General features: G+C 40.0%; 1 protein-coding gene across 5 annotated transcripts in view; it reads right to left on the bottom strand.

Moving 5' to 3' along the window:
• ULK4 (unc-51 like kinase 4) overlaps window positions 1-13,064 on the bottom strand; it is a 169,178-nt gene that overhangs the window by 99,656 nt on the left and 56,458 nt on the right. For all 5 annotated transcript variants that reach the window (XM_088653665.1, XM_035128823.3, XM_035128825.3 and 2 more), the window contains exons 24-29: window positions 10,330-10,451; window positions 8,251-8,307; window positions 3,487-3,538; window positions 3,299-3,393; window positions 559-610; window positions 318-459 (exon numbers count right to left, since the gene is read on the bottom strand). In XM_088653665.1, coding sequence (XP_088509791.1) covers window positions 318-459; window positions 559-610; window positions 3,299-3,393; window positions 3,487-3,538; window positions 8,251-8,307; window positions 10,330-10,451 — 520 coding nt within the window. The remainder of the gene's footprint in view (window positions 1-317; window positions 460-558; window positions 611-3,298; window positions 3,394-3,486; window positions 3,539-8,250; window positions 8,308-10,329; window positions 10,452-13,064) is intronic.

Below are 13,064 nucleotides of genomic sequence, written 5' to 3'. Positions count from 1 at the left end.
TACTGTATATTATAGTTGAAGAAGCAAAATAACTTGTGTTTTTTTAAAAAACCACACTCAAAGGATTAGAGGAAACCTTGTTTCTCTTCAGGAAGAGCCATGCAGATTGTAAAATGGTTATGCAAACTTGGGTGTCCTGCAGCTGTGTTGTTTCTACAATAAATATAGTGAAGGACCGTATAAAATCTCTTACACTGAGACATCTGGCAGAAAAATGTGCGACACTGTTTATTAATCTGACTGCAGTTCAGAAATGTGCAGTCAAAACAGATTGGTTATAGAATTAGTTTTGATTAGAAAAACTGTTCTGTACTTACTGAGGCAACAATGAGTCTTTAATGAGAGACAGAAGTTTGTTGTTTAAGTTAAGGTTCTTTTTCTCTTCAGCCATGACCTCGTGGCTCACAACCAGTGATGTGGTTTCTGAGAGCAGCCGCAAGCTGAAGAGTCTCCACTCCACTAAAGAAGAAGAAAGGAATCAATGTGCCAAGAATGTGTCCACACCGACGCTTAATTAAAGCAAAATGGGTATTTCAGTTGATGTGGCCATATATTTACCATTTTGACTGGAGACCAAAGAAACTAAGGGTGGGAGGACGTAATCCATAACCTAAAGGAAGGCATGATAAAGATCTGGCTTCAATTATTCAGACATAACAATATTTCATGTATACTGCAATCTACATTTATTTCCCAATTATAATAAATTGCAATTCATAAATAGAGAAAACAACTTCACTCAGGTAAATTGTTTTGGTATTACAAATAAGAATGTGTTGTTGTTTTTTTGAAAAAAAAAATGTTCCAATTCTTAACTGAACACCAGCATAGATTTCCAACAATCATTTTTGCAAGGTAATTGGCATTGATTTTAAGGAAAGAAAATACAAACTTCAGTGGCACAATGTTGCTTATTTAAGATACCGACTTGAAGTCTCTGCATCATTCAATAAGGCATTCAGCTCACAAAGTTTGGAAATGAAGTACCTCAGCTAGAACTCAGTCCACCTGCCAGAAACATGGTGATCCTTAAAGCAACAGTTGTAGCAGTGAGTCAGGGGAGAAATTCACCTCCCATCTATTGTGGCAGAATTGGCTTGGCTGCATAAGTAGGCTAAGTAAGGGATGGATTCCTTGCTTCTGCTATATATTCAGATATAGGACTTTGGTGGCCACTTTCTACCCAAAGTCCCAGTTTAAGAGCTTTTGGGCCACAAAGGTCCTCAGCTCCCCTGAAGGGCTTGACACATTGGTCCGTGCTCTGGTGGGCTCAAAACCTCAGTTCAATGTCCTACTGGTGAGCCCAGCAACTGGGCCCTACATTATGCAGGAACTAAACTACAGTTGTGGCCTAAATAAACCAACACAAATCTCTTGTTGTGTATTGCTCCTTGGACCCCAGGTCTTTGCTGTGCGTGGTAGCACAAAATGATGGCAAATAAATTACTGTAGATCTCTACTGATGTTTGCTTGAGCAGTACTAATTTGTACTTAATTTATATGTCTTTTTCCTTGACAAGGTTTTGTAACCTGAAAAAAATCTAAATAATCAACTCTAATTACATAATACTGAACATGCTCATATGTACATGAAATTCCTATAGATTAACTCAATTACTGGCTGCAGACCTTATCATTCTGGGCAGACCTTAACATTCTGGTCCATTAGTTTGAAGAGAACATCACGTCCATATACTTAATTCCCATTTCCTTAATTTCCTATTGCAAGCAATTTTGCTCCTCTCTACAAACTATTATTCACCACCCAAGGTAGCTTAAAAACTATTTTACTTCATGAAAACAAAGAACTCTGTTGACACTAACTAGCTTAACCTCTGGGACTAATCTTAGACACACATTTCTAGTCAGAGAAAAGGATATCCTGTTAAGAAGTTTTATATTTGAAGTATTGATCCGGAACCTTGAACATGTCTAGCTTCAATTTAACAAGAAAGCATTAAGCTCCTTTGGGTGCTGAGCATTTATATTCATGGGTTTCAAGTCATGCTCAACAACCACCAATTAGAAGGCATCCCTGGAGTGAAAGTATTTCTTTTTTTAAAAAAACCAAGATTATATATATATCGTGCAAATGAATTACTGCACAATGCTGCTAAGACTTATATTCCAATAATTACAGTTACACACTTTTTGAGTTACAGTGTATCTGACGAAGTGTGCATGCACACGAAAGCTCATACCAAAATAAAAACTTAGTTGGTCTTTAAGGTGCTACTGAAGGAATTTTTTTATTACACTTTTTGAGTGATAGGAGCACTACTGCAGTGTTCATGCCACTAACACCTGGAAAGGTCATGAACAAGTCATTATGGATCGCTGTATCATTTCTCCAATATACATTTGTAGAAGACTGTCACCACGTGGTAGTTTGTGTGACTGCCGAGAGATGGTGCTTGCCCTATGAACTACAGTGTGACACTGTGAGGGAGAGGAGGCTGATAAGGACGGGTGGTGGTGGTGAGATGACAGGAGGAGGAGGAGGAGGAGCTGAGGAAGCTGAGGAAGAAAAGGAAGGCCAGGAGGCTGAGGAGTTGTTGACTGAGGGGGGAGGCCAATAGGAGGCAACAAGGACCTGGTGAGATGGGGAGAGCAATAGGGACAGCCCCATTTGCCTACCTATGCTGCCCACCCCCTCAGCCATGTGGAGTTGTTGTGGGCACTTTCTTTTTTTGCAATTCCCCTATTCTTGGGTAGAGAGACAGAGGAGAAGGATCTCTCTCTCTCTCTCTCTCTCTCTCTCTCTCTCTCTCTCTCTCTCTCTCTCTCTCTCTCTCTCTCTCTCTGGAGAAGGGAGATGCTCTTGGGTAGAGAAAGGGAAAGAAGGCTATAGCAACCCTCTAAGGATATAAATACAGTGGTACCTTGGTTCTCAAATTTAATCCGTTCCAGGAGTCCGTTAGACTCCCAAAACGGTTCAAAAACTAAGGTGCGGCTTTCGATTGGCTGCAGCAACTTCTTGCCATGGAACCTGCGTTGGACGTTCGGCTTCCGAACACTCACTCACTTCCAGGTTTGCGGCGTTCGGGGGGCCAATTTGTTCAGGAGCCAAGCCGTTTGGGAACCAAGGTACCACTGTACTTCTAAATGGTTAAATAAAATCATACACAACTGACCCACCCCCTCTCCACCCGAGTCAAACATAGTTCAATCACTTTCCTTTTTACCTCCAGCACTTCATTTCTAAAGCCATGACCCTAATAACTCCTAATGATCTGGAAAAACTAAATTCATTAGTGAGAGTTGAGATGCTAAGCATGCACGTGGCATCAGAACTTACCGTTGAGTGGTAAAGTGTTAACAACACTGGATGTTGCATTATTGCTTCAAATACTGACAAAGCAGTCTTAACTAGTTCTTCTGAAGCTGTTTGACCTGTTGGGGAAAAAAATTGTAGTACATCTCTTTTGCAAGAGAAGAAAAATGATTTTATATAAAGGGCATGATGGATATCATTGTTATACTTACCTATCGCCCCATCTAAGTTAGTTTCTCCTGAATCTATTAATTTGACAAAACTCTGAAGAGAAAAAATATGACACAAAAAGAGAAAGGTTAACAAAGACCTATGTCTTTGTTAAAGAAATATGTATAAAATAAAGGCCACATAGCAATAACAGTACAGTAGATTAAGGTTAAAGGTTTTGTGACACAATGGCAGGATCTCCACAGAGAGAACATAATTTAAGCCTCTTTAGCACATTTACAGTACAGTGCAATGCTATCCAATCTACCAACATGAGTCTGACCAAACTGCAGGAGGCAGTGGAAGACAGGAGTGCCTGGCGTGCTCTGGTCCATGGGGTCATGAAGAGTCTGACACGACTAAACAACAACACAAGAGCTACTGAATTCAACAGGATCTATTCTCAGGTATCTAAGTATAAGACTGCAACCTTAATTATTAAAATTCAACGTAAGACTTCTAGAACACAATTTTCTCTTATTTGTGCTATCTTTTTTATCTCCCCACATAATGCATACTTTATGGGTAGACTTACGTGTAAGTAGAGAAAACTGTACCCTACTACATTTTAAGGATAACCTAAATAAATTATCCTTCTGAGAAGCAGCAAAAATAAAATATTAATGCTCTGGGATAAGTAAATACTTTGCTATTATTCCCTCTTCTCTTGTGCCACTTAATTTATTTCCATTTTCCGGATTCAATTTAAAGCATAGAAGTCATTTTATAGGGATGCAAGAGATATGTCATTGATGCCACAGAAATAGTAATCCCCGTAAGAATTTAAATATATATGTTATATATAAATTATCAGGTCATTTACATGGCTACCTTTTCAGTACTGAGAGATGCATAGGAAAAAGCACCATCTGATAATAATAAAAAAAGATCCTGGCACATTGATGATAAATGAGGAACAACTTGATACATTTATTTATAGCCCACCTCTCTTTTTCAACAAAAAGCCTAAAACTGTTTAACAAAAGAAATTTAAAATAGAAATGGTTCAAAGCAGATCAATAGAAGGGACACCACTTCCCATCTCTGCAAATTGATTGGCCACTGATGGCATTCCACAGAGGACCGGTATCAGGGGTACATATAAAAATGCACAGCAGTTAACTGCATATCCAGTAGCCCATTTCACATGCAAAAACACATGCAACAGCACATCACAAATCAAACAAACACACAGAACACTGTGTCATATGTGAACATGCACCAAGTAGTTTTTCACAAACACAAAAAAAACATGCAGCAGTTATTGTCTTTCAACCACTCTTTCTAACTACAGTTACTTTCCCTTTGACTCCAACATGGAAGTTGTGATCTGTCCAATATGTGGATGAATACTTGTCCTTGGCTAAATCACTGATTAAAACAGGAACTTATACTGAACCATACAGGAAGTTACTGGTTTTCTGTAAAGTCAAGATCTCCTTGATTCGTCCAGGAAGTGTGAGAATGTGACACACACACACACACCCTGCCCCCAGGAACAACCTCAGCAAAGGCACAATAAAGAAGGGTAAATTTGAAGAAACTGATGGCCTTTCCTAACCTTTCTAAATCAACCTGGATGTACTAGACGTCCACCAAATGGCCACTTTTCGTTTTGGTTGGCTCATAATCCCAGATACCAAGTTTTTATTATCTTCCGGAAACCCACCCTTCCATAGTAGTTTTGCTCAGTGGGTGTTTCTTTCCTTTTTGCTCTTGCATGTGTTTGCACATACTTGTAATTTCCACTGTCCTTACCTTTATTTCTTTTGACTTTTATTGTTATGTTGATGTTGAAAGCTAATCTTAAAAATTACAGAGAGAGAGCGAGAGAGCGAGATTGGGAGACATGTATGCTTTACTGAGGCAGTTTCCAAGGTATTAGATCTTGGAGTTAGAATCTAAGGCTATCTGACTTTTAGAAGACACCTGAAGGCAGCCCTGTTTAGGGAAGTTTTTAATGTCTGATGTTTTATGGTATTTTTAATATTTTGTTGGAAGCCGCCCAGAGTGGCTGGGGAAACTCAGCCAGATGGGTGGGGTATAAATAAGTTGTTGTTGTTGTTTAGCACAGTCACATTGGCTGCTACATGTACCATATTATAGAACTGGACCACAATCAAATCCCCATCAATGCATAATTAGACATGCTGGCTTTGGTGGCACTGTTTCGTCCAATATTGTTAAAATGCCTTTCAGTTACTGGACACTGATGGGGACAGTGCTTGGTCAATTCTAGCAAACCACTTGTGCACTCAATCCTTGTCCATCATAGCTTTTGAAATATAGCAGGAGGGGGGATGGGCAGCTGGATCCAAGGGGTTGTTAAGGTCTCTTTGAGAGAGGTTGTTCCAGCCTCTTTAAAAGAGGCAACAAATCAATTTCTCCTGTCAAACTACCTTGGTTGCCTGGTTGGATGGTTTTTCTACAAGAGAACCAAGTAGGACCTGCATGTGCAACATTTATAGCAGAACACCTAATGCCATGCAACTCAGGCACACAATGGATCATTGCATTCAGCTGTTGACCGAAAGGTTGGTGGTTCAAGCCTACCCAGAGACAACTGTAGGCAGGATTTCAGGGGGTTGGACTAGACGACCCTCGGGGTACCTTCCAACTCTACAATTCTATGATTCTCTGTCTCTTCCAGAGTTCAAGGCTACAAGGAAGAATGTGAAAGTTGGGGAAAGCCACACTGATTCAAACAGCATGTCAAATATGGGATTTAATGCCCGAGATTATTTGCAGCACTCTCTGTAAATGACAATGCTCATCCCAAAGAAGTGACTGGTTCCACAGGTGTCAAAGAGGTTTGCTTTTACTCAACAGTGAATATCAGAAGGATGAAAAAACATATACACCTTTTCAAGCGATTGCCAATATTTTGACATAACCGTTCACAAACTACAAACCTAAAGGCTGACAGCTTTACAATGTGCTAATCTTAAAATTCAGTGCATCGCTCAAGATAATCAGAATGATCCACTCCAACCCAAGGTGTTTAAAGCTCATTTGATTTCAATGGAAGAAAACAAGCACATACTTTAACCTTAGCTGGATTTTGTTCTCAGTTTATCCTCTATTCCTCATTATTAAGGGGGGGGGGGAGTGGAGCGGGAGGAACCTTTTATTAAGACAAGAAGGAAGCATCTGTTCAATGATGAGACCTGAGAGGTGATGTGATATAGAATTCCAGACACCGTGCAAAGACTCTTTCACAATGCAAACCTCAATCTCCAGGGATCTTAGTGCCAAGGCCTACATATTAGCAGTGTACCACTGTTGCTTTTCAACTACTACACATTAAAATAAATAAATTTACATTCAGTTACAACTCATATCCTCAATTGCAATCAGACAGAAACTATAGGGCTGGTGTAAAGCTGTAGTCAGTGGCATCCTGTTTAAACCACCATTCTGCGAAACAACTACAGAAATGGTCCTTCACAATTTGCCTTGCACAGAAATATACAAATATGCTGATTCATTAAACATTCATATCTTGTACTCTTTGTTCATAAAGTTTGTTTTAGTGAAGAATAAGCAGGACAGAAATGAGAAACAGATACTGTCCTCCCCGGCATTGCATCTGTTCTGTGGAAAAATTTTTGACAGCAATTTGTAGCTCAATACATTAATCCAACCTCTGATAAAAACCAAAGTAATCAAATATTTAAGAGAAGAGAAAGCTTTGCATTTCATTTTTTTTACGTGCGCTTACAACTTATTATACTGGTGGTTCTAAAAATATTTCCTTCACAAACATTTCAGTGTCTCTGTGAAATCATACAATGCTGCAGCTAAATAATTTATATTCTCTTGGAATTAAAAGAACACAACAAAAGTGAACATGAGGTCCATACAGCTTCCATTAGGAAGTACTGTAGCCTCCTGTATAAGTAAATCATTAATTTAAGCACCTGTTACTGAAACATGTATACTCACCATATTTGGTTTCAAGGTAAAAAATGGTACTCTTAGAATAGAGTCATTTCACAGCAGCTGTTGCAGACATGGTGAAAACTAACAATACAATGCAGAAGTACTACTTCATTTTAACTGCAGCACTCTGGAGCATTGGGAATCCCAATACAGATTTTATTGTTAATATCAAAGCTAGTATGCTGATGCTGAATGTGACATATGTCTTGGCTTTCTAGTTTATGTAACTTAGCATTTCATCAACTAAACATAATGCAACTGTCCTAGCAATAAAAAATATATAACTCTTGCAGGTTGTATCTTTAGTACACAAAATAATATTTCAAAGTAAATACAATATTAAATTGAAGGAGATATGAAGAATGATCTAAAAATTCTGTTCATATTTCCATCTGAAACATTGCTAGACAAAGGAATACTAAACAAAAGAATAAAAATAATTACATTGCTGCTCAAAATCTTTTTTAAAAAATAAAAACTCAGCCCACTCACTTCTCTTATCCTTACTTAAGCTAGCCTTAAGTTTTGCGGGACCTGACGTAAGTGTGAGAGAGATTTTTGGTAAGTCAACAAAGTTTGTGAGCCTATCAGTTAAGCAAGCAGAAAAAGGACCAGCAAACAGCATTGTCTGAAGCTCCAACAGCAACTGTGTAGAAGTTGGCACCAAAAGGAATAGAAAGGTAATGGATGCTGATTCTGAGCATAGGGGTGCTGTGGTTCTAAGGTTATCAGATGCGACTATGGGTGAACTTGTTTAACAGAGAACTGTCTTATGGAAGTACAGGTACAAGAGAGGTTCTCCACAACCTGGAACCATTACTTACCAGCAAAGATCCATAACTGCACAGAAACTCCTCAGTTACAATTTGGTGACGAAATACCTGAGAGATATATAACGTTGAAAAATAGTAAGTACTTGCAAGACATGGTAAATATGCTGTAGCATGCAATAAAATTGAAAATGACATTTTTGAGTCACAGTTGATTAATAATAGACAGATAATACAATAGCTGCAGCTTTTCAGGTTAGAAAAAAGGTAAGTAAGGCAAGCGACATGATAAAGATATGTAAAATTATGCATGTTGTACAGAAAGTGGACAGGGAGAATATTTCTCTCTCTCTCCTGATGCTAGAATTCAGTAATAACTGAAGCTCAACTGTGGAAGTTTCAGAATAGACAAAATGAAAGTACCATAATGGAAAGTGGATTAATCTGTTCCAGACGGGTCCGCGGAGTACTTAAACTGAAAGTACTCAAACCGAAGCGTACTTAAACCAAGGTATGACTGTATTTCTTCACATACTGCATAGTTCTAAAGAGTTCCCCACCACAAGATGTGGCGAAAAGAGCAACTTAAATGGCTTTAAAATGGAATAAGGGAAATTTGTTGAGGATAAGGCTGATTTTGGCTACTTGTTAATTATGGCTATGTGTACGGTCAGGATCAGAGGTAGCACACCACTAAACACCAGCTGCTACTGTATTCATGTCTGGCTTGATGGCTTAGATAAGGGCTTCAATGTTACAATGTGAAGCTGACTCTCTTCTTCCCCATCTTCATCCAAAACAATGGTGGAGCATATGCCCAGGCTGCACCGGGGCAGGAGCGCGGGGTGCACCCCTGAGGGATGCGGAGGGCGGCCTCCAGTGTGCAACAGTTCAGGGTAGGAGAGGGGTGGGGAAGCTGCTGCCCACTCTTCCCCCGATCAGAAGTGAGCCAGCGCCACAGCTGACGCCGCCGGGTGCAAGGTGTACCACAGCCGAGGGTGGGCAGCACTGCTGCCACCGACTTGCCTGCTCTCCTGCTTATTCTGGTGTGGAGCCAGGCTCCAATGAAGAAGCCTGCTGTGGGGATGCCTATTTGCACCCCCTCTCAAAATTGTGCCTGGGGCCACAGCACCCACCACACTATGCATCTGATCCAAAATATTACATACTGTGAGATTTTCAATACAGTGATACCTTGGTTTACAACCATAATACGTTCCAGAGGTCCGGTTGTAAACCAAAACAGGTTGTAACCCAAGGCGCGCTTTCGCCAATGGGGCCTCCCCCCCCAAATTGGTTATAATCCAAAAAATTGGGTTGTAATAAAAAAAAAATAAGTGACACGCATTTCCGGGTTTGACATGGTTGTAATCCAAAACGGTTGTAATCCAAAGCAGTTGCAAACCAAGGTACCACTGTAGAGGGGTGCCAGGAACAATGGCAGGTAGAAACATGGTGTGTTCTCTTTACTGCCCTCTGCTTTCATTTTATTAAAGCAATGTTTTAGGCGAGTTCTGTGAAGTTTGAAAAGGCTATCTCTTCCCACTCTTCCACCCGTCACCCTCTTTCAGGGTCCACCTCTTGAGTCAACTGATACTTTATACTACTCCTTGGCTCTGTCTGGAGCAGACACTTTCCCACCCAAATGTAGCACTGAAGAAGAGAGTTAAAAGGGCTTGTGTCCTGTCAAATCACTGCATGCCTTATGGGGCAAATGTCTTGCACATTCTCTCCCTTCTACCCAATACTCAGATAGCTCACTTCCACACTAACAGAAATGCAACTGGAAGAGAACTGGGGGGGGGGAGTTGGGAGCAGAATCTGCTGCTCTCTAGGTCACTGTACAGACAAGTGAGACACTGGTCTCCATGTGCTCCACTCATACTTGATGTAGAACTGGAGAGGGCTGGCAGCGGGGGTGGGGGTTAGAGAAACAAGACACAAAAGCATATGTTTCACTTTAATTAGCAGAATAAAATGAAAGGGCAAGAAGTCTGTAACGAAACTCACTGCGATCAATTAATGCCAATCTACAACAAGGTAACATTTTGGACTATAACCAATAAAGTGGAAAACGCAACCAACCCAGAAACCAGTAACAGTCTTCATTTTCTGTTCTTTAACAAATTATACCTGGGATGTCACAAGATGAAGTACCACAGGCATCATTGGAAGGCACCCTTTCAGCTGCTTAGCTTGAATTGTTGATGGATGTTTACGTCCCGATACATTTGCTAAAGCAGAAATAATGTCACCTACAAAGCACAAATTTCATGATATTAGCAAGTCTGTAGTCCTTTGCAGTTATTGAGAATAAGCTCCACTTAACAGTTAAGACTTTCTTCTGAGAAAGTCTGGGCTGGTACAAACTGAACTCCTGCAGTGTCAGACACGGTGATTGCAATTGAGCACAAGCGTCCTGCTGTCTGCCACTTGGCGGGGGCTATTATGAAGTAGGAGGAGAACCTTCACATCCTATTTACAATTATATCTATTTATAATTATTATCTGCTAACTGAAAGGAAAAGCTGTAAGATATAACTCCCTTTTGCAATGGATAACATTTTTTACAGAGTAGCATTGTTCCAGTTATGTAATAGTCTCCAAATATGTTTATTAATAAATCATATCGGTGTCTGAATTTTTAATACAAGTTGATTGTAGAAGGCCCCAGCTAAAATTGAATTTTTCAGGTTTTCAGTATTTTAACATTGAATGCAATGCTCCACTACTGGTGCTCTAAATAAACAGGCTTACTTTAGCGCTACCTAATTATCTTATGACCAGAAGTAGAGGCTGGCCCACTAGGGCTACTGGGGTATGGCCCTCCCAAGGAAAATGTCAAGCATCCTCCAAAATCTCAAAGCCACATGTTTTTTTCCTGTTGCACAAACCTTTCATACTTCTACTTGAACTCAAGAGATGTTCTGCAAACATTTCTGTCAACCTATTGTTCTCTGACTAATCAAGTATTTACAGGAGTCAGCTATACTATTGGATTAGGATCGGCTATGGCAAAGAGATCCCTCTCATGTGTCTTTAAGCATTAAAACCATATGACTGACTGGACTGTCTGAAATTCAGCACCACTATGAAGGTGTCAACTCCATCTGTTATGAGGTTAACCAGCAACCTCAGTATTGACCTAGTGGGGCTGCCTTGAAGGGTAGTTAGAGCAGGCACAGAGCTGTTTCCTAAATTGCCCATTCCTCAAAACACATTCTTTGCTGCTAGCCAGAGGAAGGGCATGGTTGCTAGTTTGAGCAGCTTGGTTTTTTTTAAAAAAAATTATATTGATTAAGAGAGTGCAATGGTGGAGTATCTGTTTTTTGCTTAATCATTTGCAGTTGTTTTTGTGAATGGGGGGATAACTGCTCACTAGAAAAGCCCTATAATTTCTGGGCACCAGCCACCACTGATGCTGTGAGATGCTAATATCAGTATTAGACTCAGGCTAAAAGTTGATCAACCCCTAAGACACCAAATAGGCAAAATATTTGGCCACACCTCTTAGAACCCAGGTGGGCAGTGTTGTATAAACTTTGCATAAATGTATATTTTAAAAAATAATAAAGATTGAATTGGATTTAAAAAAGAACCCAGGTGGGCAGAGTTGCTACTCAACATGCAGGCAGACACCCCAAAAGGTATAGGTGACTCAACCAGTCTCTCACAGGTAATATTGTTTAAATCTCAGAAAATTCTCAGAAATTCTCAGGTAGAATCCAATAGTTCAATCCTGGCACAGCAACACAGTGTTGGCAAAAGGTCTCAGGACCAAATGATATTTCATTAAGTAGGTAATTTGCCCTTGCATGTCTGTTTTTCTTTTCAAAATAGCAGCTGGCAGGACAGTTAAAAATATAAAATCACAAAAGTGCATAACACAGTTACAAACAAATCAATACCCCACTGCTGAGGAGGGGGAGAACCATGTGTGCCATCTTGAAAAAATAAAAATGGAATAAATAAGACACCAGGATTGGGACTGCATGTCCAAGACGGCTAATTGAACCCTCATTCAAAAATCCTGATGAATGCGCCAGAAGCGGTTAAGTCCTGCTGGCCACATGACCCGGAAAGCTGTCTGTGGACATACGGCAGCTTCCTCAGCCTGAAAGCAAGATGAACACTGTAACCCCATAGTCACCTTTGACTGGACTTAACCGCCCAGAGGTTTTACCCCTACCATGATAAAACAGCTATTAATTTAACAAGAAAAAACAGACACGAAGGGGGAGAATATATTTAATGTGATATGTAGTTTGAGTCTCAGTGCTGGCACAAAGTAACCCGTGAGTTTCCAGTGACATCCATCACCAGACTCAGCATCAAACTGCGGCCACTACCTTTCCTATGCTGGAGCCACAGAACAACTCCTATGCTGCACTTGTGAAAAGACTAATGGAATACAGGATACCTTTCTGACACCATTGCACTGATTTCTGTCGGATCCCTGCTAAATGAGGACATGCCTGAGAATTCTCCGAAATTACATGCCACGAAGCAGCAAAACTCATAGTTTGTACTGCTAAAGCTCAGACAAAAAGGAGGTTAACCAGTTTCTAATAAGCATTGTTATAGTTTACAAGATTTAGGTTTGAAAAATGTACATCTGAAATGTTTTTCTACTTTTTAAAAATAAGTACTTTAATATATGTGGTTTACAGCTACATCTGCTGGAAGAGACTGAAATTTCAATATTGTTTACATGCAAATCTTCCTCTCAAATCTACAAAAAACTAGATTGGCAATTGAACACTTTTAATTTAGTTTTATTTGCCAATTTGATTATTTTAGACATTAAAGGGCCTTCTCGGTAGTGGCGCCCGCCCTGTGGAATGCCCTCCCATCAGATCTCTAGGAAA

This window comes from Zootoca vivipara, chromosome 11 (assembly GCF_965207765.1).
Source record: "Zootoca vivipara chromosome 11, rZooViv2.hap1.1, whole genome shotgun sequence".
NCBI lineage: Eukaryota > Metazoa > Chordata > Lepidosauria > Squamata > Lacertidae > Zootoca > Zootoca vivipara.
The sequence above is the reverse complement of the archived record's forward strand: the minus strand, read 5'-3'. Positions and strand labels throughout refer to the sequence as shown.